The sequence below is a fragment of the Beauveria bassiana genome (assembly GCF_000280675.1).
Source record: "Beauveria bassiana ARSEF 2860 unplaced genomic scaffold BBA_S00006, whole genome shotgun sequence".
Classification (NCBI taxonomy): domain Eukaryota; kingdom Fungi; phylum Ascomycota; class Sordariomycetes; order Hypocreales; family Cordycipitaceae; genus Beauveria; species Beauveria bassiana.
In genome coordinates, this window is record NW_007930841.1 from 874,917 (window position 1) to 902,462 (window position 27,546).

The following is a 27,546-nucleotide window of genomic DNA, read 5'->3' on the forward strand; positions in this document are numbered from 1 at the left end:
TTGCATTTTGAACATGCGGACAAGGGAAGCACAAGTACAAGCCGGATTGCATGATGTTAGGCATACAGGAGGCGGGATCAGGCACCAAGAAAATACAGAGCCTTTCATTATGAATCTATGCAAATCTGCAAAGCCCGCGATTCGTCTCGATAGATTGTTCTTGCTCACCTCGCGGAGAGGTCTGCGCCACACAGTCAGAGCCAGACGTGGCAGTGGCAACTTGGCAAACGTTGGAGGCCGCACACCGCCTCAGACCCTGCTGCGCCACATTCTCCACTTCCAAGGCTGCCATTTACCAGTAGGCTTGCCGCCAACAATGCGTCACCTCCGCCCCAACAATTGGCCAGTTCGGATAACTCGTGTTCCCTGTACGTGGCCCTATGAGCGGGATGGAGCGAGAAAATTCGAGTGGCGCAGCTCCATCTGTGCCAGCTGAGCTGGCCAGCAAAGGCAAACCCTGGCAGTCCCTTGGCCGCGTACTCATGACGCAAAGCGCGCGCTTCAGCCTGGGGAGTTTACGCTTCTGCAGGACATATAAATAGGTGGCTAGGCCTGGCTTGTGATCTTGTTCAAAGGTCTTGCGACCAAGTGACCTTATAAGCTATACCCCCGCTACAAAGATGGGTTCTGTGTCCCAACCCGACGACAACACTTCACGCTCATCGCACGGCACTCGCAGGCGTGAAATGGCGCCCAGCATCGAATCGTCCCTAGAGACACAGGGCCTCGCAAACGAGCAGACGGAGCTCTTGAACCTCATCGACAAGCTGCAGTTTGCACAACTTGACAATGTCAAGCTGCCGCAAATTGTTGTAGTCGGCGACCAGTCGGCCGGCAAGAGCTCAGTCTTGGAGGCGCTGTCTGGCACACCCTTTCCACGAGATGCTGGGGCCTGCACAAGATTTGCCACCGAAATCAGGCTTCGCAGAGCAAAAGAAACGAAACTCAAGGTGTCCATCATTCCCGACAAGACGCGCCCCTACAATGAACAGACCAAGCTCCTCCAATATGGCGGTGACGTCACGGGCGACATGCCCTTTGAGATGCTGATGCGCGAAGCAACAGAGCTCATCGCGCCAAAGAATATTCCTGGCCGGTTCGCAGCTAGAGATATTCTCGTTGTCGAAAAGACGGGCCCCGATATGCCCCTTCTCACACTCGTCGACTTGCCTGGCCTGGTTCGTGTGGCCAACCGCGACCAGTCCGAGGCCGATATCGCGACCATTGAGCATCTCTCCGATCGTTACATGAAGAGCCCCCGAACAATTATTCTTGCTGTGATTGGCGGCAACAATGACTATGTGCAGGCACCAATCTTGACCAAGGCTCGCCAATTAGATCCTAAAGGATCTAGAACCATTGGTGTGTTGACCAAGCCCGACATGACTGAGGGCATCGGCCTGGAAGACAAATTTGTGGAACTTGTCTTGAATAAAGATGATGAGAACCACTTCAAGCTGGGCTGGTTTGTGTTGCTGAACCCCGGCCCAAACGAGCAGTGGACCACGGCCGCAGACCGCAACCGTCGCGAGGCCGAGTTCTTTACCCGTGGCAAATGGGCAAGCCTACCACCAGAGATGTGGGGTGTAGCTTCATTGCGACAAAAGCTCAGCAGCCAGCTGCAGCGCCACATTGGTAAGCACGTCAAGAGCCTCCGCCAGCAGATTCAGAAGGCCCTGGATCGCTGCGATGGCCAGCTCAAGGAACTGGGCGAAGGCAAGGACACTGTGGAGCAAATGAAAGCTGAGATGCACGGGCTGTTTGCTGCCTCCAACAATTTAATCACACCTGCCGTCAATGGCATCTACAAGAACCAAACTGGCGATCAATTCTATGCCCGCCAATCGAGCCCCAAAGGCACGCCGTCGCAAAATCTCCGTGCCCGCGTCTGCGAAGAAAACGAACGATTTTCGCGCTTGTTCCGCCAGCATGGCCACAAAATCAACTTTGCCGAGGGCGACCAGAGCAAGAAGGCCTATGCGCATGAAAAAGTCGAGCCTCTTTTGCGCCAGATTCGCGGTAACGAGCTGCCTCTCGACTCCAACCCCCGAGCCCCGTACATTCTGTTCCAAGACTACTCCAGTAAGTGGCCCGAACTGGCGCAAGAGTACAAGGACAACCTCAGTGTTATCTGCAACGAGTTCCTCGTTCACGTCATCAGCCACATCTGGCCAATGCGCATGCGTGACCCGCTACGCTACTACTTCTTGGAGGCCAAGATGCGCGAGGTCATGGAGAGTGCCGGCAAGGAGCTGAACAATCTCAAGGCGGACATGGAGCTCGAGATTCAGCCCTATGACCCCGAATATGAGGTGCGTCTGCGCAAGTGGCGCGCCGAGGCGACTCAAAACGGTGGCACCTACACCGAAGCAGAAGAGGTGCTGGAAAAGATGCTCATCTACTACGACCTGACGGCGCGCATATTCATCCGCAACGTCACCACGCAGGTGGGCGAGCGCCACCTGCTGCAGGGAATGCTGTGTCTTTTCAACTCGGTTGAGATTTACGACATGCCCAATTCGACCATTGAGTCCATTGCTGCGGAGAATAAGGAGACGCGCGATCGCCGCATGACGCTCAAGGCACAGAAGAAGGCTATTGAGGAAGCGCGGAGCATTTGCGCTAGCCTGGCTATGCGCAGTGACCTGCGAGCCTACGCGGACGAACAGGAAGACGACATTGACACGGACAGTGACAGTCCACCAAGACAAAGCACCATCAATCGGCAGTCTACCGCCTCGCAAGCTACTCAGCAGCGCCGGTCACCCGAGCCAAGCCGGCCGAGCTACCAGGAAGAGCGTCCTCGTGCAAGTGTAGACCCGCGCAAAGCTCAGCAGCCGCCCCAACCCTCTGCACCGATTGCGCAAGCCTCTCCTGTCGTGCCCAACGTCCACTACAACGACCAGCCTCGCGAGCGCGAGCGCGAGCGGGATTCGTCCTACTACTATGCCCCGGCATCGTCGACGCAGCAGCAGCAGCAGCAGCAGCAGCAGCCACATCATGCGCCGCCTCCACCGCCCCGTCCGCAAAAGGTTGGCTACGAGGATTTGAGCGGCTATTATGATGCCTCTCATAACACGCAGAATGGATCTAGAGGGAGCAAGGAAGGGACACGTCATCGCCTTGCGGCGGTGATGCGTGGCCAGTAATGGGTGGACTTGATGTGACAGAAATTTTGTATTATGGCGTTTCGGAGATTGGCCTTTTAGCATATATGAAGTTGACAATCGAAATATATTAGACAAGTCAATTGACTGATTTAACAATATTATATCAATTCGGAAGACCATGAACCAGTATCAACTCTAGAACCCCGGAGAAAAACCTTGGTTTCCGTCAGTCACGCGGAAGCCTTCTTCACACCAACCCAGTCGGGGTAATTGTACAAGACAAAGGCATCGGTGGCGACGCAGGTCGCGGCGCCCATCTTGACGTACTGGCGCGTCTTGGGCGAGAGGTTGCGCCATGCCCAAGAGCTCCCAGAAGGGCCGCCCATGTCGACACCAGATTCGGCAGACGGCTTCAGGGCGCGCGCAGATGTGGAAAAGGTGGCAGCGCGGCGGGCGGCGATGCGGGCGACGATGTTGGCGGGCATGGTGTAAGTGGCTGCGTTGCGTTGCACTAGATAGAAGTGGGAGGAAGTGAAGAGAGATGGCAAGTTTGTATCTGTAATCAATTTGGAGGATAATGTTCTTTTGTAGAATGATGCAGACAAATTGTCGATTGAGTTGGAGCACCGAGATATTTATATTCTTCTTTTTGGCGGCATGTTGGTCATGGTCATGTTGCTGGTTCAGCGTTATGCTTAAGCGTAAGGCCGTAAAGCCCAACTCCACCAAACGATGCGTTAAGCTGCCATTACCCAGCCACACCAGCTCATTGATTCCGTCTAATTTTCGTATAAGCTAAGATGGCGGTCGGGAAACCAAAGGAGAAGCATCCTCTTCCAGCAGAATATAACAAGTTTTGGCGCTGGTGTCTGTCTCGTCGGCAATGTGCATGCCAAACACGGCCTCTGTGGATCCAGCGGTAAGTAAAGGCTTGTGTGTAAAAGAAAGAGGACGATGAGATGTGAAGAGACGCACGAATTCTGTTGTATTTCGCCGCTTGCCAGACGTGAATCAGGACCAGCAGGATGAAAAGACTGAAAAGGGCTATGGAAGCGCGCAGGGCAGAGTTGATGGCGTGGGGGCAGTCGCGGGACATGCTGCTGCTGTCTGCGTCGGATTCGCAGGCGGAGCGCTGAACAATATTGTTAGAACTCGGCGCGATCCTAGTTGAAGGAAGATGAGAAAGCATATCGTGATGAGTATCGGCGATGTCTGTGACGATGGGCATGCCATTGGTGAGTGCGACAAAGGCGATCGTCGAAACCATAGTGCAGCGACCGGACATGCCTGTATGGATTCACAGTTGTAGACATGAATCTTGTTGCTTGCATATCACAGTGATTTGCGCCGGCATAGCATGGGACTATATAGATTTGTCTTCTTGGAGTATCACGACGGCCAGCTAAACCGACCTTTTCGAGCTTGGTCGCGCGGTGCATCCAGTGGCGGTGCAAAAGTCCGACCTAAGCCCCAGATTGCATCGGACTGGCTTAAAAAAGGCCTTTGAATATCTAGCTCATTTGCATGTCAGCTATTTGACGCCGTCGGCAGCAAAGTTATCGCAGACAAGGCGCTGGCAACTCGGGCGTTTGCCGAGGGGCTGACGCGGCTGCCACGCATTCATTGTCACGCCAACCTCAAAGAAGATTTTGTGATATACACCTCCCCGTAGAATTGATACAAGTTTCAGAGGGTTCGAACATCCCTTTCGCCCATTTCTCGACCCCCGGCGGCTGTGTTAATGTCGCCCGTGTCCGGTTGCGCAACGGCCGGGTGGGGTGGGTCGGATCTCGGACTCTGGCTGCTCTGTGGAGTTGTCGAGTCCGAGCCGGCGTATCCTGGTCCATATTGGCCCTGCATCGTGAACTGCGGATGATCCGCTGATGAATGTAGCATGTAGCTGAATGCTAGTTTCCCCTAATCACAGTTGGCAAAGACTTGAAACAAAGCTGGCTCGAGGACGAAAATCGACATCGGTCCTACGGACCTGATCTGCAGATCGCCATGCGGCCTATGCTTAGGCAGACGACAAGGTCTCGCGTGACAGGATAACTGAATATCTTCGTATATTTTCATTATCGTTATTATATGTGCGTCCTGCGCGGTTATTTGGTACAAGGTTTATAGCAGCCAGCGGCCTACTGCGCATGATTCTGTCGCCCGTCTTGCCATCGCAGTTGCAGCTCCCGCCTAAAATCTGCTTTCCTTGCGCGTGCCCGCTAGCTCGCCGATCGTGTCGCGCACCCAGTCCACCACGGCCTTGACCATGCCCTGGGGCTTGTTCGCCTTGGCGCCAGCAAAACCGCCGCCGCTGCCGTCGTGCGCGGGCTCGGTGCCCATGGTCGGGAGGACGTTGTCACCGGCGGAGAGGCTGACAAAGAGCGCAAAGGGGACGAGCCAGACGCAGAGGCCAAAATAAGAGGCAATCATGGTGAAGCTGGGGACCTCGACGTCGTCGTAGTACGAGGCGCGGTGGTATGAGGCGGCTTGCGTGTCGGAAAAATGGCGGAACCAGACGTAGTGGTCGACGAGGACGAGGACTGGTGGAGGGTTAGAACACGATGCGACGCGCAACACGGAAGAGTAGACGCATTTCGTACCACATGACAGGATGAATAAAGGATCAGACAGCTTCACGAATGGGAAGCGGCGCATGTTGCCGAGGTAGACGACATGCGAGACGACGCCTAGCAGCGTCGCCCAGAAAGGAAATCCATCCACGATCCACAGCGTGATCTGGACGCCGACAATGGTGTAGATGATGCGCGTGAGGAGGCGCTTGGCGATGACGGTGTGCTCCTCGACGAGCTCGGAGAGGTAGTACAGTCCCGACGCGATGGCGAGCGTGAGGAAGCCGAAGCCGACAATGGCGCCCGCGTAGCCGATTAGAGGAAGAATCCACATGGTTGAAACTGGAAAGTAGGAGGGAATGTTCCAATAGAACAGATTATGCGACTATGATGACCAGTGAATGAAGGAAAGAATTCTGGTTCAACGAGTGTATGGCATAGCCTGAGTAGAAGACGAGCATGCAATTTTGCTTTGAAGATTCTTCTTGCGAATCGAGAAAAGGGTCGCGAATTGGAGGAGGCAAAAAGCGTAGCTCGAGGAATTCAGGGATGGCGAGGGCAGAAGATGCAATTGAAGACACGCCACCAGAAATCGCAACGGGTGCTTTATCGATAAGCGAACCACCCACCCACGCAAAAAAAAGTTTAGCGGGGGGGCCATAGTAGCGACACCGACATGAAGCTGTAGAACCCCATCTCGACGACGATATCCTTTCGAAATTCTACAAAAGCGCTCAAAACGGTCGTTAAAGATCCGATATTATACCTGGCAGAGTGCAGTGACCGGTCAAAAATGTCTCGTCCCGAGGATACCCTGTGAGTCACCCCCTTAACCCCTCCCTCCAGCCAACCATCAGCAAAACTAAAACTCTTTTCCCCCTTCAGCGCGGCCGACGTCCACTACGACGATGTCGAAGCTCGCAAATACACGACGTCCTCGCGCATCCAAAACATTCAGGCCTCGATGACGCGGCGCGCCCTGGAGCTGCTGGACCTGCAGGGGCCCTCGCTCATCCTCGACGTCGGCTGCGGCAGCGGCCTCTCCGGCGAGATCCTGTCCGCCGTCGCGCCCGAGGACGGCGGCCCGCACACCTGGATCGGCATGGACCTGAGCCCCTCGATGCTCGACGTCGCGCTGCAGCGCGACGTCGAGGGCGACCTCGTGCTCGCAGATATCGGCCAGGGCGTGCCCTTTCGCGCCGGCGCCTTTGACGCCGCCATTAGCATCTCGGCCGTGCAGTGGCTCTGCAGCGCCGAGACGAGCGACACGTCCCCCGCGGGCCGCCTCACGCGCTTCTTCAACGGGCTGTACGCGTCGCTGCGCCGCGGCGGTCGCGCCGTCTGCCAGTTTTACCCGAAAAACGAAACCCAGCGCAACATGATTACCCAGGCGGCCGTCAAAGCCGGCTTCGGCGCGGGCTTGCTCGAGGACGACCCCGGCACCAAGAATGTCAAGCTGTATCTGGTGCTGACGGTGGGCGCGGCGGGCGGCGGCGCGGGGGATATTACTGGCGTAGTGGAGGGTATGGATAATGTCGACGTTGAGGATGCGCGGAGAAAGTTTGCGGCGGTGAATAAAAAGGGCGAGATGAAAAAGGGAAGCAAGGCGTGGATTGTCAAGAAAAAGGAGCAGATGGAGCGCAAGGGGAAGATTGTAAAGGCCACGTCCAGATACACGGGCCGCAAGCGCCGCATTGCGTTTTGATTACGCGGGGGGGCAATGATGACGAACAGAGGCATGAACTGGCACGGCGTTTGGCGTATTCTACATATCCAGATTTATTTCTTCCTAACAAAAAGCAACACTATGGCACTTTAATAGCCCATGATACTGGGAATCGGTCATGGGGTCGCTACCTTATATTGGCTATTGCCCTCATCATACGTAAAATCATATCTACTCCTTTATCCGTCTACTCGGGCTTCATGGTGGGGAAAGCAAGCACCTCTCTAATGCTGTGGTTGTCGGTCAAAAACATCATCATGCGGTCGATGCCCATGCCCCAACCACCAGTGGGAGGCAGACCGTACTCGAGAGACCTGCAAAAGGTCTCGTCAATGGCCTGCGCCTCATCGTCACCCTGGGCCTTTTGGTTGGCCTGCTCCTCGAAACGGAGGCGCTGCTCGGTGGCAACGTTTAATTCGGTGTAGCTTATAAGGTTAGCATATCCAAGGGAAAAGAAAGGCGGATACATGACGGCTTACGCGTTGCAGATTTCCTTGGTGCCGACGAAGCACTCGAAGCGCTCGCAGAGACCAGGGATGGAGCGATGGCTCTTGGCCAGAGGAGACATCATCTTGGGGTGGCCAAAGATGAACGTGGGGCTAATCTGTGGAGGGATCAGCATCAAATATTCGAAAGCAGATTCTGCAGAACTGTGCTTACGCATTGAGACTCGAGATACTCGCCGACAAGAGCATCAAGCATACGGGCATTGGTCAGAGGAGGATTGCACTCGACGCCAGTCTTGGCCAGGACCTTCTTGAGGAACTCGCCCGTCTCGGCCGTGTGGAGAACATCGCCAGTGGGGAACTTTTCGCCAGTGATTTCTTCGAGAGCGGGAATCATGTCAATCTTGCGCCAGGGGCCCTCCCAGTTGATCTCGAGCTCCTCGCCCTTGGAGTTGTGGTACTTGGTGATGTAGGAGCCGTGGACGTGCTTGACGAGGCCGGAGACCAGCTCCTCGGTCATCTTCATGAGGTCATAGACATCGGCGTAGGCCATGTAGAACTCGAGAGTGGTGAATTCTATGCAGATTAGTCAATGGTTCGGTCAAACTGCATTGTTCAACGAACCAGGGTTGTGAGTGAGATCCATGCTCTCGTTACGGAATTGACGGCCCATTTCATACACGCGATCCAGACCACCGACTACGAGCATCTTGAGGTACAGTTCGGGAGCGATGCGCAGGAACATGTCCATGTTGAGGTCGTTGTGGTGAGTGATGAACGGCTTGGCGGTAGCGCCGCCAGCGATAGTGTTGAGCATGGGTGTCTGAACCGAGACAAAGTCGCGGTCGTCGAACCATCGGCGGATGTAGGTGTCGACCTTGGCGCGGGTGATGAGAACGTCGCGGGCCTTGTCGTTCATCATGAGATCGAGGTATCGCTGGCGGAAACGCTGCTCGGGGTTCTTGAAGCCATAGTGGTCATCGGGAATCTGACGGGTCAGTTGTGCCTGGGGCTGCGGAAGTCAATGCGACTCACCTGGTGCAGACAGGGAGACAGGAGAATAAGCTCGCTGGCGGCAATGGACAGCTCGCCGGAGAACTCGCCCTGGCCCTGCTTAGTCTTGGGGTTGGTGCGGGTAGGGTAACCGCGGATGCCGACAATGTCGCCACGGCGGATATTGATGTGCTGCTCCTCAAAGCTGGGGACGCCTTCGCCAAGATGGTCGGCTTGGGCGAGGACCTGGAGTCTGGTGCCCTGCATAGACTTAGTTTGCTGTCACGTTGTGTCGCGCGCGTTTGTACGTACGTTGGAGCGAAGGTCGTAGAAGAAGAGCTTGCTGCCGGCGGCGCGGCGAACGTATATTCTGCCGGCGAGGCTGAGAGGCTTGGTCTTGTCGATCTCACCGTTCTTCAAGTGGGAGAATTCCTTTTCAAAGTTGCGAATGTCGTAGGTAACTTCGAACTGTGGGGGGCGGTTAGCAGCCACAGTGACCGTTTCTATCATTGGTGGTCAAACCTTGTAGGGGTAGGCCTTGCCCTGCTCGTGGAGCTCGTTGACGGTTCGCGAACGAATTTCAAAATACTAAAAGTCGTCAGCATTCAATTCAGTATTTGGTCGAGGGCAATCTGGTCGCCTACCTGGTTGGGAGTCAGATCCTTCTCCGCGGCCTCTGAGCTACCAGCGGCCTTCTTGCCGGCAGGAGCGGGCGCGCCCGACTTCTCAGCCTTTTCCTTCTTGGCGGCCTCACGCTCACGGGCCTTTTGGCGCTTCTTGAGCTCCGTCTTGGAAATCATCTCGCCCGTGACCTCGTCAAGGTGCATCTTGGCAACAGCGGCGGCAGCGGCGTCGACGGGCGCCTCGGCGGCGGGGGCTTGGTTATCGGCCATGGCTGGGGGGTAAATGGGTATCAATGTCGGTGTGTGTCTCGTGCGGATTGCGTCTGGGGAAACAATCGAACTCGCTGGGGTCGGTTGCGAGTTTTTATGAATTTTGCGGCACGGCACGAGGGGTAGATTTGAGTCACAGAAAATAGCAGCACAGAAAAATATCCCACCCGTGTCTTTGGTGCACCAAGAGAACCCCACCAACCGCCAAACGCTGCCTGACTCTCCCCTCCTTGAATGGGTGGGGCCCTCTGTCAACCCTACAAAGTCTGTCGCTCCGGGGAAAGCCAGTGATGAAGTTGGTCTAGTAAGTATCGTTGCGGGAGAAGCTGCTTTAGTTCAGATTCTGATTGTGTGCTGGCGTTTGTCGCTCATTGCCACTGTTTTACCCCTCGGCCGTCTACCCCGCGAACCCCGCGACACCCTGGCAGGCCGTTATCGCAGGGTTTGATGACTGTTTACCGTTACCATACTAACATAACAAGTCAGCAGTCACCATACAAAGTCAGGTCGGTCATCAAAGTGGCTTGAAGCTGAAAATAAACAGTTACGATCCATTTACGATTTTGAGTCATTGAAAGTGTTTGATATATTAAACCGGTAGCTAATTTGACGCGACTTCGCTCCCTGCCTTGTGCTTGAGACTAAGCCATTGCGTGCCGCAACATCACTATACTCGCGGTTCCTACTGTCAAAGTCTGATTGAGAATATATATGACAGACTCATGAAACGCCACTCCATTTCGAGACTCGAGAATGTCAGCTTCCGCCTCCACTCAAGCGGCCTCGCCGAGGTGCTTCTTCAAAAATGGAAGCACATGTTCCAACGCCGGCTTGACTGATTCAGGCTTGTCATACAGGCTGTAATGCGATACCCCCGGCAGCACCACCAACTCTTTCTCCTTGGATCCTGCGCGTCCATGTACCTCCAATGCATCGCGATAAGCGCCAAAGCTACCGGGAATGTCACCCACCACCACCATGAACGGCCGGGTCATGAGCACCTCGGCGTGGTTAAAGGCATCCCATGCCAGCGCCGAGCTATTGTACGAGAGAAGCCCGCTCGCGCGGCCGTTGGGAGCGCGTCCGCGCTCCGTCATGTAGTATTCAGTCGCCTCGACCACGTCAGGATCAGTCGTAATCTTCTTTGCCTCGTCAACGGTAGGTGGCAGGTACTGCGAAATGTTGCGCTCCGCGCCCTGCGCCTCAGCTGTGCGCTGCTTAGCAATAGCCTCCAAGGCGCCCACGGGGTTAAACTGGGCAAAAGCCTCCCGGGTCAGACGCCCAAAGTTGACGGGGGTGATGCCGACCGAGCACTTGAGGCGGTAGTCGGTCATGCCGGCGTTGAGTGCGTAGCCGCCGCCACCACAGATGCCCAGCACCCCGATGCGCTCAGAGTCGACGTACGGCAAAGTCTGGGCATAGTCGACGACAACACGGAAGTCGGCGACCCGAAACTCGGGGTTTTCGACGAAGCGCGGCTGTCCGCCAGATGCACCCTGAAAAGAGGCGTCAAAGGCGATGACGACAAAGCCGGCCTCGGCCATGGCCTTGCCGTACACATTTCCAGAAGTCTGCTCCTTGCACGCTCCGATGGGGTGTCCAGACAGAACGAGGGGATACTTTTTGGACTCGACAAAGCCCGGGGGAAAGTAAATGTCCGCAGCAGTCTCCCAGGCAATGTTGGGTATGCTGATGGTCTTGATGTTAGACATGGTGTTGTAGATTGTTTAGAATGGTTGTTGCAGTGTAGACGCAAGGGTGGTGCTAGTCTTTCTTGTATGAGACTTGTGTAATGAGACTGTCGTTCGTGTTGGTCAATTATGGAGGAAATCACAAGTCCGTACATCCTGCATTCTTATACTCAGCTAGTTATGGTATGACTATGACTGTCACTTGGACTTGCCTACTCTCTGTCTGAGCTTCGCCTCCGACACGATCGGCCCCACTCCCGAAATCCTTCGCCATTTTCGGCATCACTTGCCTGCGCGATTATATCCGTCGCGAAGCGGCTAAATAACGCAAAATAAAATATAAAATCTCCTAAAGCCGATATAGAACGTTGTCAAATTTTCACGGAAGCTCATCCGGATTTACTAAAAGTTTAGTCTCGGTGGCGAGAGCCTTTGCACCGTTGTCTCCGGCTCCCGTTCGGCGATGAGGGTCACTCGGCGGCCCGGATGAACTGGGCTCTCGAATGCACTCGGCTTGAGATTGTTACTCAAAGCAGTATCCAAGGTCAGAGCCTGATCAAAGCCGTGACTCAGGTCTCGACCATACTTTTTGGGGGGGGGGGGGGTTGCACTTGTCGATGACCTCGTCCAAGGTCTCGTCACCACCGACGAGACGAATCTTGGGAATTGCGACGAGGATCCAGTCAGCCCTAGATCAGCCAAAGACTGCGCTGGGAAACGGCGACAGGCCCGCAAAAAAGCATGGTGTCCAGCATCTCTGGGTAGCATGCAGATGCAAGGTACGCCAACGTGGGTATATGACTTTTGAGGCTCCGGAGCTGCTAGACGCTGATTCTAGAGAAATTTACGATGTTCGTGCTCGGTGCACCTGGCACCTTGAACTTTGATTGGCCAGTTGAGGCAAAAGTAGCTATGTGGAATGAAGCAGATGAAATTGTTTGAAATTTGCCGTCCGTCCTCGTCATGGAGCACCCGGGCTTCGCAGCAAGCACCTCACTAGCTATTATTACTTGGGCATTGAGTGACTGGGCCAGCCAAATACATACCAAGGCAAATCGAGACGATCTCGTCAGTCCGTCCATTACGGATGATTTCGGCGTCGTCCGCATCGAATGACATTATTCCGATTGGAGTCGGACGGTGAGGTCCGAGGATATACAAGGAAGCGAAAACCCCTGAAGGCTTCTGAGTCGCTGGTTCGCATAGTGTATCAATCTCGCTTGCCCAACGTCAAGGACCTGTGCCGTTGAAAATGATTGCACGCAGCTTCGATAGCACACCTGCGAGCGCGGTGAAGGAGACTGAGAGTGGAAAAATACGTATGAGAACGTACGAACCCCAGGCTCACACCAACTTCACACCAAGATGATAGGGTTTCGAAATTCAACCCCCCACCCCCGCTTTACTAAGAGGCTTTTGAGATTGTCGAGTACCTCCTGCTGCTGCAGTCAAAGCCCCATTGGGATACCGGGATCTTGAGTCGCCGTTGACCGCCGCCTTGGCTAGCTAGTTGCGGCCATGACTTCTACAAGCAATCCGCCCGCTCGGTCCGCGATTGCGATACCGCCGTGCCGTGACGAGGCTAGAGGCAACGGAGCGCGTGCGCGGACTGCGTTTACAATCAAGTGGATGGTGCTGCTATCGGTGACGAAAGGGGGTATATTAGTTGGCGGTATTTTTGGAATAACATGGCGTGAGATGAACTGCGGAGAAGGGATCGCATCTTTCACTGATGATAGGGCGACAGAAAGCTAGGTGGGCTGGGTTGGTAATGTTCCGCCCCTGAATCAGTACTCGAAAGACATGTACACTGATTTGACGGAGCCCAGAATCCGCACTGACTCGACGTGCCGCAGACATCTGTACTAATTGGCTGTTCTCGGCGGACGGTTTACACAGTAAAAGGTCAGCCACCAAGGTGCCACGCAGACTCCTCAAGGTACGTACCAGGAAGCCTTGCATAGTTTTAGCGCCCGCAGGGAATTAGGGTTAAAACGCAAGATGTAGCGCAATCTCTATTTAAGATGGGAGTGGCCTCTTTGATCACCTAATTAGTCTTGAGCTAGGCTAGGCCCTGGCCACACAGCCAAAGTAAATAATTAAGTAATTATATTAAATACTGCAGAAAAGGAGAAAGTTATCATTGTTTTCAATTTTACGTACAAAGGGTGATGAGCGCGTGGCACATAGCGAGGCGCAAGATCCAAGTACAGACACCATGTTTGTTTCCGAAAAGACGCATCGATCGAAATTGATGGCCAGCCAAGAACCTCTTTATTTAGAACCTTCCTTCACTGTCCAGTCAAACTTGGAACATTCTCATGTGAGTACAAGATAAACTGGTGCCCAAAGAAACGCAGCTCTCCTTTGCAATTGCTAACGAATGAGTTATCAACAGTCTGTCGAGAACGAATCACGGCTTCATCAGTACGTGGTGGTCACCGGATCATGTATGCTTTCGTATTTTACCTTCTTCCGTCTAACTAGTTCCTCCACTTTCGGCCATTTCTCGGCTTCCATTTCTCTCCTTCATCTTCATTCCGCATCTCGTCTATTTTGCCCTTTTCACTTGCGCCCCCCGGTTTTGCGGCCCGGCTACTGCGGCGGCCATCCCTCATTGTCACCGCTTTTGCGGCCCCGTTTAGCATATATTTCGCCCCATCAATTTGAATTGAGGACGGGACGGAGGACGGAACGGACGGGCAATAGCAATCAAGCCTGCCTCCACTGGCCCGCCCAACTCCAGATAGCCGCTCCTCGCTCCACCAGCAACACAGGACATCAAATAGCTCATATTTTAAAGATTGCCCACGATTTTTTCTTTTTCAGATCGTACGGAGAGCCTTCCATCTCCGAGTCAGATCGGCTTACCAAGTTGAAAGTCGGCTCGAGTGTGGTTGTTTCAGGTTGAGTGGCAGCTCGGTACGCGGTCTTCCTGGGTAAGCGATGAAGCTAGTTTGGCTTGGGAGTAATTTTGGACATGACTACGGGACCCATTGAACAAGAAGTAGGAACCGATGTTAACATGCAACGTGTGGAGAGAAACAAGGCTGTCTTTCACATCGGGTTGCACCATAACTGCATACGATGCTACATTACGAGTCAGACGCGATCCCGCAATGGCAGAGAATCCGCCCTACCAGTTGTCGTGTTAGGCAGGTGAGATGCAAGTGTCATTAAATTCCGCGGGAGAAAAAATTCGCAGCTATCGTGAAGCCCAGTATTAGTGCCGATGGGGCTGATTGCGAATTGACCTTGGAAAACCGCATATATATATATGTGTATATAATATCCCGCTACTGCCATGAAGCCAAGAGCAAGAGTCCAACGTTTGCAGTTTCAAAGGAAAACTCTACGAGTTCAAAGACGCATCTTTGCGGCTTTAGAACATGCGTCAAACAGCTGCAGCGATGTCGCGCCGATTGATTTGGCTCAACTCTCTCATTACACTATGTGTTGGTGGAGCGATCCCCCAAGACAAGAGAAATCAGACTGTCGGCCATGGCTCATCTGGTAAGCCTTGTGTCGACTTCAAAATCCTTTTTTCCTTGAATCATAGTTTGACATAGAACAGAGTCTATTTCCATGACTGAGACCAATGGCTTTGACCCTCTTGGGGTCTGGTATGCGGGCGTCGAGGCGCTGTCGCAGAAGCAGCCCAGTATCACTGCGATCGAGGCTGCCAAGAATAAGAATATCGGTATTGTTGGAGCTGGAATATCGGGTTTGATGACATACCTAGCATTGCACGAGGCAGGATTCAAGAATTTGACCATTCTTGAAGCTGACGACCGCTTGGGTGGTCGCCTGCATACAAGCTACCTCTCTGGGGGTCCCTTTGACTATTCTTATCAGGAGATGGGAGCGATGCGCCTCCCGGTTGACTATATCGACAAGAATGGAAAAAGACACAACATCTCTGATACACAACTGGTGTTCTTCCTGATTGAGGAGATGAACAAGCTCAACAAAGGAGATCCCAACCTCCGGGTGGACCTCATTCCGTGGGTTGACCATAATGAGAATGGACTTCAATACTTTCGCGGCATTCGCACAGCTAGTGGGCTGCCTCCGACCCTGAAGCAAATCTCCGAGAACGCTTCGTTGGGTGTGCCTTTAGTCTTGGACGCCGATGCACAGGCAGCAAGCGATAAGCTCAAGGCCAATCTGCCTGACGACGCCTTCATGAGTGACATGGTCAAGAATGTGTATCAAGCACACCGTAAATGGAACGACAATGGGTTTGGCGGCCAGGCAGGAGATCGGTGGTCGGTATTCTCTTACATTTCGCAGTTCCTCAAAGGCAGCCTCAACACCACGGACATTTTGGACAACCAGCTGGACCCCCGGGGCAGCTTCTGGGAAAAGGTGTACGATGGCATGTATGAAAGCGCCAGCATCTTCAGGACCATTGACGGAGGAGTCAGTCGTCTACCACTATCCTTTGGTCCTCTTGTCAAAGACGACACTCGGATGGGTATCAAAGTGGAGCGGATCAAGTACTCGGACGAGAAAGTGACGCTTCAGTGGAAGCATAGCTTCAAGGATCGCGAGTTTCAGAACTCGACCTTTGACTACGCCGTCATCTCTGCCCCATTCACAGTCGTTCGCCAATGGCGACTGCCCGAAATCGACATGACCATGGCCAACGCCATCAAGAACCTCGTCTACGACACGTCGTGCAAAGTGGCGCTGGAGTACTCGGAGCGGTTCTGGGAAAAGTACGAGAACCCGATCCACGGCGGATGCAGCACGCAGACCGACATCCCCGGCGTCACCCTCGTCTGCTATCCCTCGTACAACATGAATGGTACCGGCCCAGCAAGCCTTTTGGCATCGTACATTCGAGAGTCGTACAACCATGACATGAGCAGAATGATTACCATGTCGGACGAGGAGCACGTGCAGTATGTGCTGGACGCCATGACGGAGATTCACGGCGAGCACACGCGGGATCTGTACACTGGAAAGTTTGCCCGAAAATGTTGGAGTCTGGATCCTCTCACCGCGGGTGCCTGGGCAAACCCCTCGGCTGGACAGCACGAGTTGTACATTCCAGAGTACTTTAAGGTTCACAAGAACGTGAGTATCAGCAATAAAATCCCTCGAGAGGAGCTGGATTTCTCGCTAACAGGTGTGCTAGCTCATCTTTATTGGCGAACACACGTCTTACACGCATGGATGGATCTCGAGCGCTTTGGACTCGGGTATCCGTGGCGCAGTGCAGCTGCTTCTAGGTATGTTATGCGGCAAATCATATACTTTTGCTTTTGGCTAACAATAAATTAGAGCTCGGCCTCGTTGACGAAGCGAAAGCGGTGGTCAAGAAGTGGCTGATTAGATCAACCTAGTATCGTGTATGGCTAGCAACTGAAAGTTGCGGCAAAGCAAATTTTATCATGACGATTGGGGAACTTGATTGAAAAAAAGTTTTGCGACGGTCGTTGGGTATTGGGGAGCATAATGCAGATGACGAACGTTGTGAACGTTGTGACGTTTTAACAACATTAGACGAACAGCCCTGGTGTAAGTGTCGATGCAGCTGCCAGGTACTTATTTGCGATAACGTATAAAAAAGTGGATAGACGGCAATAAAAAGTAGAATTTACAGTTGATATTTGGTGAAGCCTTTAGAGCCAAAAGTAGTTTGGATCTCGCACGTGCTGTTACGAGAGGCGCAGTCCTTCAAAGGATGCAACGTCGACTTCTTCTTCTATTTCGAGATACTTTTAGGCAGGGTGAGTAAAACGGCAGAGCAGCCCGACAAAAAACGATTTACACCAAAAGGCACTTGGCGAGCAAATATCATTGCCTAATTATGTGAATTGGAATTGTGGTGAAACAGACTATACTAAAAGCTAATTTGCCCCAAGAACATTCTTATTCCTCGTTTCCAAACCAGGTACACACACGCGACGGCTCTGCGCCAAAGCCCAACTTTAGTTGCCAAAGGCCTCAACCTGCTTGGCATCGGCCAGGCTATGCAGGTACCCGACGCGATCCTTGGTGTAAAACTCGACGCCAATCTTGTTGTCGAGCGCGGCCTTGCCGCCGTCGAGCGCGCCGGCCTTGACGCAGACGGACGTGGGCATGACCTCGAGCTCCGTGTAGAGCGAGGAGCCGCAGGTGCCGCAGAAGAAGTGCTTGTTGATCTTGCCCGAGTCGCCGGTGACGTCGTATGATTTTGGTGTACCTAAGTTTTTCTGTCAGACTTCTTCTTCTTCTTTTTTTTTTTTTTAATATTTTGGGGGGGGGGGTTTTTTTTCCTTTTTTTTCTTGCCAACGACTTCAGGAAAGATTGGCAGGAAGAAAGCAAAAGGAAAAAAAAGTCATGTACGTACCCTTGGTGACGCTAAAACCGTCGCGAGGAGTGACGAGGTTGGAGGTATAGGCACTGCCAGACCACTTCCAAAAAGGAAAAAAAAAAAAGGATTAGTACTTGTTGCATAAATGCAGTCAGTGATACAAAGTGCTTAGTAAAATACCTTTTGGCAATCGGTGCAGTGGCAGAGAGCAGTCACCTCAACAGGTCCTAAATCATCATCAATCAGTACAAATCGTCGACCCCGCCCGATGGCCCGTCGCCCTACTCACCAGTGAACTGAAAAGCCGTCTGGCCACACATGCAGCTACCCTTGGTCGCCATGATGTCTGTTATCCTTTTTAAAAAAAAAAAATAGCCGTAATTAAAGATAGACCAGTCGTATTGCCCGATTCGTCGATTACGTGTGGATTCGTGTGGGAGAAACAAAACCATCAAGGTGTACTCCGGGGGGCGGCATCGCAACTCTATATAAAGACCTCCAAGCTCGCGACCCTCCACTTGCTTCTTCCCCTCTTACAAAAGAACGGGCTTGGGAATTTGGAATTCGTTGCATGACCTAATGGATTGATTACCGGAGAAACCCAAGCCAAAGTCTTGCTAGTGTCCCTGCGGGGTTTACTACCTCCGCTGGGTCAAGTTGGCTGGTTGCAGCACGGCAAAGGAGCGGGGTGTTGGGGAACGGCACTGCGCCAATTGAGCAAAGCTACTGGATCATGGAGCAGATGCCACCTACGAAAATCACCAAGGGCGCAGATAGCTAGGCCCGGATCGCGACATCTCCGTTTTTTCCGAGGTCGATCATGGGCCAAGATTGGTCGTTTCACCGTTCTTCGAGAAGTTTGTGCGGCGGGATTTGGAATTGTCAACTTCAGCCAAGACTGAGACAGCATGACGAGGCGCAGACTTCCTTGGTCTAACCCGTGAGACTCGTTCGATTCGTCCGATTCGTCCGATTCGTCCGCTTCGTCTAAATTGCTCTCTATCAAAAGGAAAAGCTCCAAAGGCAGCCAGCGTTAATTTTTGACGCAGGGCCAGAAATTTTTGACATCACAATGGTCCCACAGCTTGACAATTCTATACATTCAGCTGCTATCGCTGCCGTGTAATTCCACAAATGCAGTCATGTACATGTAATAAAAAAGCTGTCCTTTCCTCTCCTCTCCTCTCATCTCCATCCATCTATTCTTCTCTTCATTGTCGTCCCCCAGCATCCCATGGCGCCTGCCTGCTTTCCGCCGTGGTATCTAGCATCGCGTATCCGCCATTCTAGGTTAATGTATTCAAACAAAGGAAAGTAGTTCTTTTCTTCTTTCCGAAAAATGTTCAACAAGTGCCATCGTCTAGTCCTCTTGTCGTCACTCTTTTAGCTAGTCTCCATCTTGTCGAGGATGGCGCGGGTAAACTCGTGCGTCGTGGAAACACCGCCCATATCGCGGGTGCGAACCTTGCCCTCGGCGATGACGGCGTAGATGGCTTTGGAGATGCGGTTGGCGTGGTCGTCGAGGCCGAGGTGGCGCAGGAGCATGCTGCCGGACAGGATCATGGCGGTGGGGTTGGCCTGGTCCTTGCCCTTGATGTCGAGACCGACGTGACGGCAGCCGGGCTCGAAAACGGCGACCTCACGGCCCATGTTGCAGCCAGGGACGATGCCGGGGCCACCGACGAGCGCAGCACCAATGTTGGAGAGAATGCCGCCGTACAAGTTGGGCATGACCATGACGTCAAACTGCTGGGGGCGGGAGACAGCCTGCATAGAGGCGTTGTCGACAATCATGTCGTTGACCTCGAGGGTGGGGTACTCCTTGGCGACGTTGTGAAAGGTGCTACGGAAGAGGCCGTCGGCGAGTTTCATAATGTTAGCCTTGTGGATGCAGGTGACTTTGGAGCGGCCGTTGGCGAGAGCAAAGGAAAAGGCGAAGCGGGCGATGCGCTCCGACTTGGCGCGGGTGATGATCTTGAGCGACTCGACAACGCCGGGGACGGACTGGTGCTCGAGACCCGAGTACTCGCCCTCGGTGTTCTCACGGATGATGCACAGGTCGACGTCCTTGTGGCGCGTCTCGTATCCGGGAATGTTCTTGATGAGGGAGATGGAGGCGTAAATGTCGAGCTCCTGGCGGAGGGCCACGTTGAAAGACTGGTGACCGGAGCGCGAGACGGGGGTATGTAGGATGCCCTTGAGGCCGAGCTTGTTGCGCTTGAGCGACTCGACCGACACGCGAAAGGCCGCCTCGGTGCGGCCGCCGCCCTGCTCGATACCAGTGACCTCGACCTGCTCCCACTCAATGGGGACGTTGTCGGCCTTGAAGAGCGTCTTGACCGACTCGGCGACCTCGGCGCCGATACCGTCACCGGGGATCAGCGTGACTGTGTACTTGCCGCCGTACTTGGCGGGCTTGAAGAGATCGGACTGGATCGTGGCCATGGTTCGGGAGAGCCGGGGCTGGGGAGTGGCGGCGCGGAGGGCCTGCGGAGGTTAGCGGGTGAGGTTTGAGATGCGGCATTCCAGAACACGCGAGATATGGGAGATGAAGGAACTGATCAATTGGGCATTATGGGTGTTCTTGTGGGTATTGCTGCAGCGTTTGTTGCTGGATAGCTTGACAAGCAAAAACTTGAGGCCAGCTAGTCCGCAGCCAGCCGCGAGGTCGAGACTGGCGATAACTGCAATCGGGTCCCAAATGCTTATTTCCTCACTATGAAGCGCATAAGATGCGACTTCAGTTCCCATCATCCGGCGACATTCGTGTTGCGTAGTAAGAGAATGCAAAAAAGGAAACATGACGGTGACGTACCTGAGCCGAACGGAGGGAGCTTCGCGACATCATCGTGTATGAGGTTTGTCGTAAAATGAAAAGACGGGAGGAGAAAAGACAGCCGATGCAAAAGACCCCCTTTGGCTAGCAAAGACGAGGAATCCGGAGCGGAGAGGTATAGGGAAATACAACGATGGCTTGGAGAGAGACGAGGTGTTTAAAGAAGTGGGAAAAAAGCAGGTTGGTTTGGAGGAGGCATTCTAGCCCGTCGACTTAATTTTTCCCCTCTAGCTGGCCGGCTGCCTAGGTACCGGTATGGCGTCTCTCCAAACAGGCCTGCAGTAACGTTAAAACATGCCCCAGAATAGCCCCGAGCCTTCCCTAGAGACGGCCCAAGCTACAGCGGTGTCTTGATAAGGTTACGCGCAAGCCACAGTCCAGCCACGGGTTTGTGTCGGTTTGGCTGGGGGGGTGTGGCGCAGCTACCACCAAATTTTTCTCTTCTTCGGACCAGCGGCCGGAATGCGAACGTGTTTCCGAGCGCCAGCCAACAAAAGTGACCCGCTCTGGCGAGACAACTTGCTCCTTATTTGGTGTAGCGCGGGATAAGGCATTGTGACGTATCTTTGCAGGGGCGGCTATATTATTATCTACTCGACAATCTCAGATATCCATGTTGATGGCGTTTCATCAACACAACGCCCAGAAAAGGCGGCGCCTCATCCAAATATTGTACAACAGGAATGTTTATGGTCTCTGCTAGAGAAATGAGATATCAAAACGAGAATGGCACCGAAATAAGTATGCCCACCTAACCATACCGCGACTACGATAGTCAAGACCCAAAACTCGGATACCCACTCCCTTGCTGCGTACGGCCTCTGCTCATGGAGCTGGCATACTGCCATCTTTACCAGACAACAGTCTCAATTATGCACCCAGGCCAGTACAGCAGATCAAATTGTATTGCGACGCTTCTCACCGTATTTATCCTATCTACGGCTTCCCTGTCAAGCCACCGTTGTCATAGGTCGACTAATTATACCCTCATACGCCTCGTCTCGTACAAAGCTATCCTTTGAAAAATGCATGGAAACCTTATATATGCCTGCCGAATAACCTAAACCGGAAACAACAAAAGATAATGCCCCGTCCTCTCTATAACAGCTCATTCATGTCCGTCGTGAAAGCGTCATTTCTTGCCACGCCATTTATGCGTCAACATTACCATGCACCACACTACTGTGCCAGCTCTTCCTCATCTAGAGGCTCGACGCGCACCAAAATCTCCTCGAGCAAACCCTCAAGGAAATTACCTACGTCACGACCCATGCCAACCGGCTCTGCCTTGTCAACGTGGTCAATTTCCTTGCACACGTGCGCCAGCTTGTATACCAGCTTACGCAGTTTGTCGTGCGCAACTTCCGCCCGCTGTTGCTTAACCGTCACTGCTTGCTCGACGGCAAACATCTGCTGTAGTCGGGCCTCGCGCCTCTTAAGAGCCTCTTCTAGCGCCGGGAAGATGACATCGTTGAGCGCGTCCAGCTCGCCGTTGGGATTAGCAGGCGCTGGAGAGGGAAACGATGAAGGCGTTGCAAAGTCCGGCACCGGCGACTGGGACGTAGCTGGCGTTCGGATTTGCGGTGGTGCCGGTGGCGGCGATGTGAATTGTGTTTGCGACGACGGACTGCCTCGAAAAGGCGGGATTTCCTGCAGATGTATAGGTCCAATACGTGATGTCGGTCTTGAATTCGGCGTTTGTTGTCGTACCGCCGGCAACGGCTGCTCCATGAAGGGCGCCTTGATCGCTGATGATGGCGAGTTGTGGCTGGGAAACTCTAGATTCAGCACGCTCATATCTTGCTGTAACTGGGTCTGCAGCTCCCGATCATAGTCGGGAGACTGGCTCTGCACCACGGGCGGCAAGGGTTTTGACTTGGTCGGCGTCTCTGGCAGAAACTGCTTCGCCGTCTTCATCGGGCTGGCCGGTAAAGGGATCTTGGCAGGTGACTGCAAGACTGGGGGCACCGGCTTACGCTGGGGGCTCGACTGTCTTGATGGTGCCTTGACGGTCTCGCCGGCATCCAGAGCAAAGTCACGGGCCTTGCTCGGGCTCAGTTCACGTCTCGTTTCGCCGTAGTCACCCGAATTTTCAGGTGATCTCGCCGCTCTTGCATTTGTCCCCTTGTCACTGAGGTCATTGAGACCCGGTCGCATAACGAGCCCCCCGCGGTCGCCAACGAGTCGAACAGTGCCGAAATCCCACATATCCTCATCTACTCTCTCGCGTCTGGTGGGTACGCCTGCCGAGGCAGCGTCCCAGTGATCATCATCTTCACCCTTGTGCGTCGCCGACCAGCGGCTGTGACGCTCAATCAGCTCCGTCAGGTACGTCGTCTTCTTTGCCCTTCTGATAAAAGGGTGTCGAAGCAAGTCCTTGGCGCTGGGCCTGTCCTTCGGGTCGCGTTGCAGACATAGCTCGACAAAGTCTTTGAAAGCCTTTGTGAAGTTGCCCTCGAGACGAGGTGCAGGGTTTTTGGGAATGAGGAATAGCACCTTCATGGGGTGAATGTCGGCGTACGGTGGCTCGCCGTTTGCCAGCTCGAGGGCGGTGATGCCCAATGACCATATATCGGCCTTATGGTCGTAACCCGACTGCTTGATGACTTCTGGCGCCATCCAGAACGGGGTGCCGACAAATGTATTCTTCTTGGTCATGGTGGCAGACAGCTGTCCAGAGACGCCAAAATCCGCCAGTTTGACCTGACCGGCGGCACTCAGCAAGACGTTGGCAGCTACAACTACGTTAGCAGGCGGAGAGGTCTGGGCAAAATCGCACACTTACCCTTTATATCTCTATGCAATTTTTTGTCGGCGTGTAAGTACTCGAGTCCCATGAGCAGCTCGCGCGTGATGATGGCAATATAGTCTTCGCTGATGAGGCCGGGCTTCATCAGATCGGCACAGCTGCCACCAGCGCAAAACTCCATGACGATCCAAAGCTCGGCGCCCTTGGAATAGGAGCCATAGTATTTTGTGACGTAGGGAGATTGCAGCTCGGAGAGGATGGCAATTTCCTGAATTATGTCTTCGACCTCGTCTTCGGCGTTTTCAATATCGATGACTTTGATGGCGACGGCCTCACCGGTACGTTTGTCGACGCTGTGATCGTTAGCGTCGTATATTAGCTGTGTAAATATTATTCGTACCCTTTATACACCTTGCCAAAGCTGCCTCCACCTTGTAGCTGTTAGCAATCGTTCACGCTGGGCTTGCAAGTCGGCCCTGCACGAGCGTCCTGGGGCAGCGTCTGCTCACCAATGCAGTATTCTTTGGAGTAGAGTAGCTGAGGGTCGAGGTGCGCCTCGTTGGCGGCGTCGGAATCGTGGCGCTCTGTCATTGTGGTGATGCGGGCAAGCTCCCGCTGCGCGATGCGATGCTATTCCGACCTGTTCCAAAACTATGCAATTGTACGTCGCCAGAGGAAAATGGAATCGGGTGAAAAGTTGGAGCGGTGACAGACTTCAAGAAATGAGGCTTCAGAGACGCAGGATGCAATATGCAAGGCCCAGACGGCATGCAGGGCGGATTGCAAAGAAAACAAGACGAAAACAGACACTCCACAAATGCAAGCAAAGGCACGCAGCACCAGCGCTCACGGGCCCCGACACAATCGGCAGGGGGAGAAGTGAAAAGGGAGAGGCCGCAAATGGCCAGAGTTTGCAGTTGCAGGATTCCAGAGACAAGATTCATAAAAGGAAACCCGGACAAATAAAAGGGACCAGAGGTCAAAAGTCAAAAGCGCATAGCGGAAGCTGTTGGCGAGGCAAGAGAGTGGGGGTTTTGGTGGTCCTGTTTACAGCGGCCAGTACCTTACTGGTAGATTAGTGGCGGGGTGATTTGGGTACCTGCGCCCGCTGCAGCGGTGCCATAGTGGAGGCAAGTACCCATATCCAACGGCAACGCGACAGAGCTAAGAATATCTAGGCACGTTATAGCGCCGCATCCACTGTCGCACCATTGTCATCACTGCGGGCTGTAGGTAGGTAATTACAGGCTCAATTGCGGAAGAAACAAATTGCTGGTTCTGTTTAACATTTTTTTCCACCGTCTGTTTGACTATATGCCATTATTAAATGACTGTTGCCATGGTTTCTGTGCGACTGGTTGGGCGCACAATAACGTTAATGATCTAACTATACCTACCTAAAACATTGATAACAAACTCATCGCGCCGCCGTTGGGTCAGGTACGGAAAGCTCTGCCCCGCCACAACAGTCGAGTCTCACAGCCTATTCGCGGCTTCGATTGGCCCTGAGAGCAGCAACGCCCTGCAACGCCCACGGACGGCTTCGTACCATCATCCCGCAAACAAAGAGCCCCGGCAGACGACAGCCAGTTAACTATTCCCATTCTTTTCCCACGAGACAAGGACGGAAAAAGCAGCAAGACAGTTTCTCATCATCCCCATGTTTCTGCCGCGATCAATCTCTCTCCCTCGCTGTCTTTGATTCATCTACAAACCCCGGCAGCGCACGGTCTTGTCAGAGGCACATGTCTCGCCTTCTCAGTATGCCTATTCTGCGACTATTCCCACCATTTAAATAAAGTATACGTGAATTGAGGCCGTTCTGATAGTCATGCATTTATTCATTTCGGGATATATTCTACGACCTCGAGACTAGTAGTTGCGCAATCAACCAAAATAAGCAGCCATCTCTATTCGCTGACCAATCATGAGCAAAGTTCAGGCATTGTGCAAGCCACCATTTTGAGTGCCTCTCCTCCATCCGCATCTAATCTATTCGGCTCGTGCTGGCAGTGCACCTTGCATCATCTTGGCCTGGTCCAGGCGCAGTTCAGAGCGATGGCCTAGTCTTCGATAAACTCAATCATGACCGTCCCCTGCTTCAAGCCCGCTTCCTCAATAGTTTCATCCAAATTCTCCATCAGGTCCTGGCCCTGCGGCATCTTTTTCAGCTCAAAGACCATGCCTTCCTTGCCCTCGAAAGGTTCGGCCTTGAGCCACTCAAACAGCGTCAGCACCGGGTCCGACACATTGAACCGGCGAATGACACGCCCGTCTGCATGCTTGAACTGAATCCGCGTCGTCGTCGCTGGGTCGTTGGCCGGTTCGCTATGTGGATTCGTTGATGATATCTGCGCAAACGCACTTGATCCCGCTTCGCCCGCTGCTGTGTCTTCCTCTTCGACCTCTTCCGCGTCCACGTCCTTTCCCGCATCCCCCTTGGTATAGGCATCCGGATCGTGGATATTCGGCGTCGAACTCGAGTTGCCACCGCTGCTACCGCTGCCGCCCGCCACAGTCCCCGTAAGACTGTTCTTGAGCGCCATCTCTAGCATTTCTTCCTCCGTCATGCGGTCAACATCCACCACGGCTGGCTTGGGCCCGCTAGGCTTGGCCACGGGATTCTTGCTGTTCGCTGCCAGGCTGTACCGGTCCAAAAACTCGGCCAGCTCGGCGTGGAACTCTAGTGGTTTGGGAAATGGCCGCCCAGACCAGACTTTGACCTGCTCGCCCGTGCGCGGATCGATGATCGAGACGTGCGGGTAATTGTCCGGGTTCTCGTGTGTGCGGTTGGGAAAGTAGAACGTAATATACTCCTCCGCGTCTGGGTAGTCTTTGTCATACTGTAGAAAGATGAAATTCTCCGAAACCAGCTCCTTGATGGATTTATCCTTCCAAATATCGCGGTTGAGCGCCTGGCAATTAAAGTCGGTCATGTCCTGCAGATTGACCAGTATCCATTTCTGGTCGCCCTTGCCCAGTGTGCGCGCCTCGTCCCATGACATGCGCATCATGAGGTCGTATGGCGGGCGAAAGAGGTCTTCAAGTCGTCGCGCGTGGGTGCCGTTGGCTGTTGTGCTTGTTGTGCCCGCCGACGACGCGCCATCCCCCCATATGCGCTGTGCAAACGGGCCGCCCGCACCAGCACCACGTCCTCCTGCTCAATAGTCAGCTACCAAGTTCCGAAGCAGGGATCATTATTTTTTTCTTACTGTTTGCCGGTCGGCGACTTCGAAGGCTCTCTAGAATATCTGCATCGTCGTCCGGTCCCCAAGCAGACTCAGGAGCAACCAGGGTCTCCGTCGTTCTCGCAATCGGTGCGCGTACCTCTGCCTCGTTTCCCCCGCCACCCTGCGAATAGAGCTCTTCCTGCAGTCTTCGGGCCATGGCAGCATCCTCGTCCTCCTGTGCGTAGTTGGCCGCCAGCAACGCTGCGTGGTGGCCGCTGTCGTCGTCCTCGTTATGGATCTCTTCAGCGCCACTATCCGCATAAATGTCATCCATATCTTCGTCGTCGCTGGGGATGTGGATAACGCCACTCGAGTCCTCTCTCGAAATACCCCCTCGAGACCGCGATGATGATATAGCTGTGGGTGCCGCTGCGGCGGCGGTTCTGCTACTGCTGCTTGGGCCAGACAGGCCAGCAGTCATGCCAGATACCAGCTCTGGGTTCTCGAAGAAGAGGGCAACGGCGCGCTCGAGATCGCCACTGGCGATCTGGAGAAACCCACGAGCGACATCGGTGCTGGAGCCTGTGATGCCGGCGAAGTTGCTGATGTCCTCCTCGTCCATACTGAGCTTTTCTTTTGCTTCCGAGAAATGCGTCGCTGATTCTGTTTGATTTTTCCTCGATGGTGGGCAAGGGTCTGTCGTCGAGACGTTTGCTGGGGCCGAAGCGACAGTGTGTGTGCCTAAGTTTCTAAGCCAGTGCCGTTCCGTTGAATTTCGCAGATCGGTTACGGTGGAAGTTGAAGTGCAGGAAGTCGTGCAGCTAAGTCGTTAAATATGTTTGAAAAGTTCTTTACGCGCCGTCGGCCGTGTGGTGTGTCGTCAACGCTACACGGGTAATGTCAATTGCGTAAGAAAGAAACACAGAGGTTCGTGTGGCGAAGGTGGGCGGTCCGTTTCCAGCGGGTGGGCATTAGCTTGTTGTCGCAGAGGTTGCCTGAAATTCACCGAAACGATGAGGCAATGATTTGACCGCTCAAAAGGACCACTTGGAAGAAA

The 27,546-nt window shown here is 53.7% G+C and overlaps 11 protein-coding genes across 11 annotated transcripts; 3 read left to right on the forward strand and 8 right to left on the reverse strand.

Annotated features, from left to right (window-relative positions):
- Positions 1-620: 620 nt before the first annotated feature.
- BBA_03033 (dynamin family protein) lies at positions 621-3,149 on the forward strand (the record flags this gene model as incomplete). The annotated part of the gene is made up of 1 exon (XM_008598130.1): positions 621-3,149. One exon carries the CDS (start codon positions 621-623, stop codon positions 3,147-3,149), a length of 2,529 nt encoding a protein of 842 aa, XP_008596352.1.
- Positions 3,150-3,340: 191 nt separating this feature from the next.
- Positions 3,341-4,395, reverse strand: BBA_03034 (uncharacterized protein; the record flags this gene model as incomplete). The annotated part of the gene is made up of 2 exons (XM_008598131.1): positions 3,341-3,666; positions 4,086-4,395. 2 exons carry the CDS (start codon positions 4,393-4,395, stop codon positions 3,341-3,343), a joined length of 636 nt encoding a protein of 211 aa, XP_008596353.1.
- Positions 4,396-5,300: 905 nt separating this feature from the next.
- Positions 5,301-6,014, reverse strand: BBA_03035 (transmembrane adaptor Erv26; the record flags this gene model as incomplete). Its single annotated transcript, XM_008598132.1, has 2 exons — positions 5,301-5,650; positions 5,711-6,014. The coding sequence occupies 2 exons, from the start codon at positions 6,012-6,014 to the stop codon at positions 5,301-5,303; spliced, it is 654 nt and encodes a 217-aa protein (XP_008596354.1).
- A 459-nt stretch (positions 6,015-6,473) lies between these two features.
- On the forward strand, positions 6,474-7,385 carry BBA_03036 (methyltransferase domain-containing protein; the record flags this gene model as incomplete). The annotated part of the gene is made up of 2 exons (XM_008598133.1): positions 6,474-6,496; positions 6,566-7,385. The coding sequence occupies 2 exons, from the start codon at positions 6,474-6,476 to the stop codon at positions 7,383-7,385; spliced, it is 843 nt and encodes a 280-aa protein (XP_008596355.1).
- A 208-nt stretch (positions 7,386-7,593) lies between these two features.
- Positions 7,594-9,738, reverse strand: BBA_03037 (lysyl-tRNA synthetase; the record flags this gene model as incomplete). Its single annotated transcript, XM_008598134.1, has 8 exons — positions 7,594-7,831; positions 7,886-8,010; positions 8,067-8,428; positions 8,477-8,840; positions 8,888-9,106; positions 9,158-9,313; positions 9,368-9,433; positions 9,490-9,738. The coding sequence occupies 8 exons, from the start codon at positions 9,736-9,738 to the stop codon at positions 7,594-7,596; spliced, it is 1,779 nt and encodes a 592-aa protein (XP_008596356.1).
- A 773-nt stretch (positions 9,739-10,511) lies between these two features.
- BBA_03038 (dienelactone hydrolase domain-containing protein) lies at positions 10,512-11,450 on the reverse strand (the record flags this gene model as incomplete). The annotated part of the gene is made up of 1 exon (XM_008598135.1): positions 10,512-11,450. One exon carries the CDS (start codon positions 11,448-11,450, stop codon positions 10,512-10,514), a length of 939 nt encoding a protein of 312 aa, XP_008596357.1.
- Positions 11,451-14,818: 3,368 nt separating this feature from the next.
- Positions 14,819-16,734, forward strand: BBA_03039 (flavin containing amine oxidoreductase; the record flags this gene model as incomplete). Its single annotated transcript, XM_008598136.1, has 3 exons — positions 14,819-14,942; positions 15,004-16,666; positions 16,719-16,734. The coding sequence occupies 3 exons, from the start codon at positions 14,819-14,821 to the stop codon at positions 16,732-16,734; spliced, it is 1,803 nt and encodes a 600-aa protein (XP_008596358.1).
- Positions 16,735-17,368: 634 nt separating this feature from the next.
- Positions 17,369-18,075, reverse strand: BBA_03040 (DUF636 domain protein; the record flags this gene model as incomplete). The annotated part of the gene is made up of 4 exons (XM_008598137.1): positions 17,369-17,622; positions 17,771-17,834; positions 17,915-17,961; positions 18,024-18,075. 4 exons carry the CDS (start codon positions 18,073-18,075, stop codon positions 17,369-17,371), a joined length of 417 nt encoding a protein of 138 aa, XP_008596359.1.
- A 1,042-nt stretch (positions 18,076-19,117) lies between these two features.
- Positions 19,118-20,582, reverse strand: BBA_03041 (Isocitrate dehydrogenase; the record flags this gene model as incomplete). Its single annotated transcript, XM_008598138.1, has 2 exons — positions 19,118-20,221; positions 20,550-20,582. 2 exons carry the CDS (start codon positions 20,580-20,582, stop codon positions 19,118-19,120), a joined length of 1,137 nt encoding a protein of 378 aa, XP_008596360.1.
- Positions 20,583-21,749: 1,167 nt separating this feature from the next.
- On the reverse strand, positions 21,750-23,910 carry BBA_03042 (putative germinal center kinases group protein; the record flags this gene model as incomplete). Its single annotated transcript, XM_008598139.1, has 4 exons — positions 21,750-23,305; positions 23,356-23,672; positions 23,720-23,750; positions 23,829-23,910. 4 exons carry the CDS (start codon positions 23,908-23,910, stop codon positions 21,750-21,752), a joined length of 1,986 nt encoding a protein of 661 aa, XP_008596361.1.
- Positions 23,911-25,382: 1,472 nt separating this feature from the next.
- BBA_03043 (UBX domain-containing protein) lies at positions 25,383-27,111 on the reverse strand (the record flags this gene model as incomplete). Its single annotated transcript, XM_008598140.1, has 2 exons — positions 25,383-26,476; positions 26,532-27,111. 2 exons carry the CDS (start codon positions 27,109-27,111, stop codon positions 25,383-25,385), a joined length of 1,674 nt encoding a protein of 557 aa, XP_008596362.1.
- Positions 27,112-27,546: the final 435 nt, after the last annotated feature.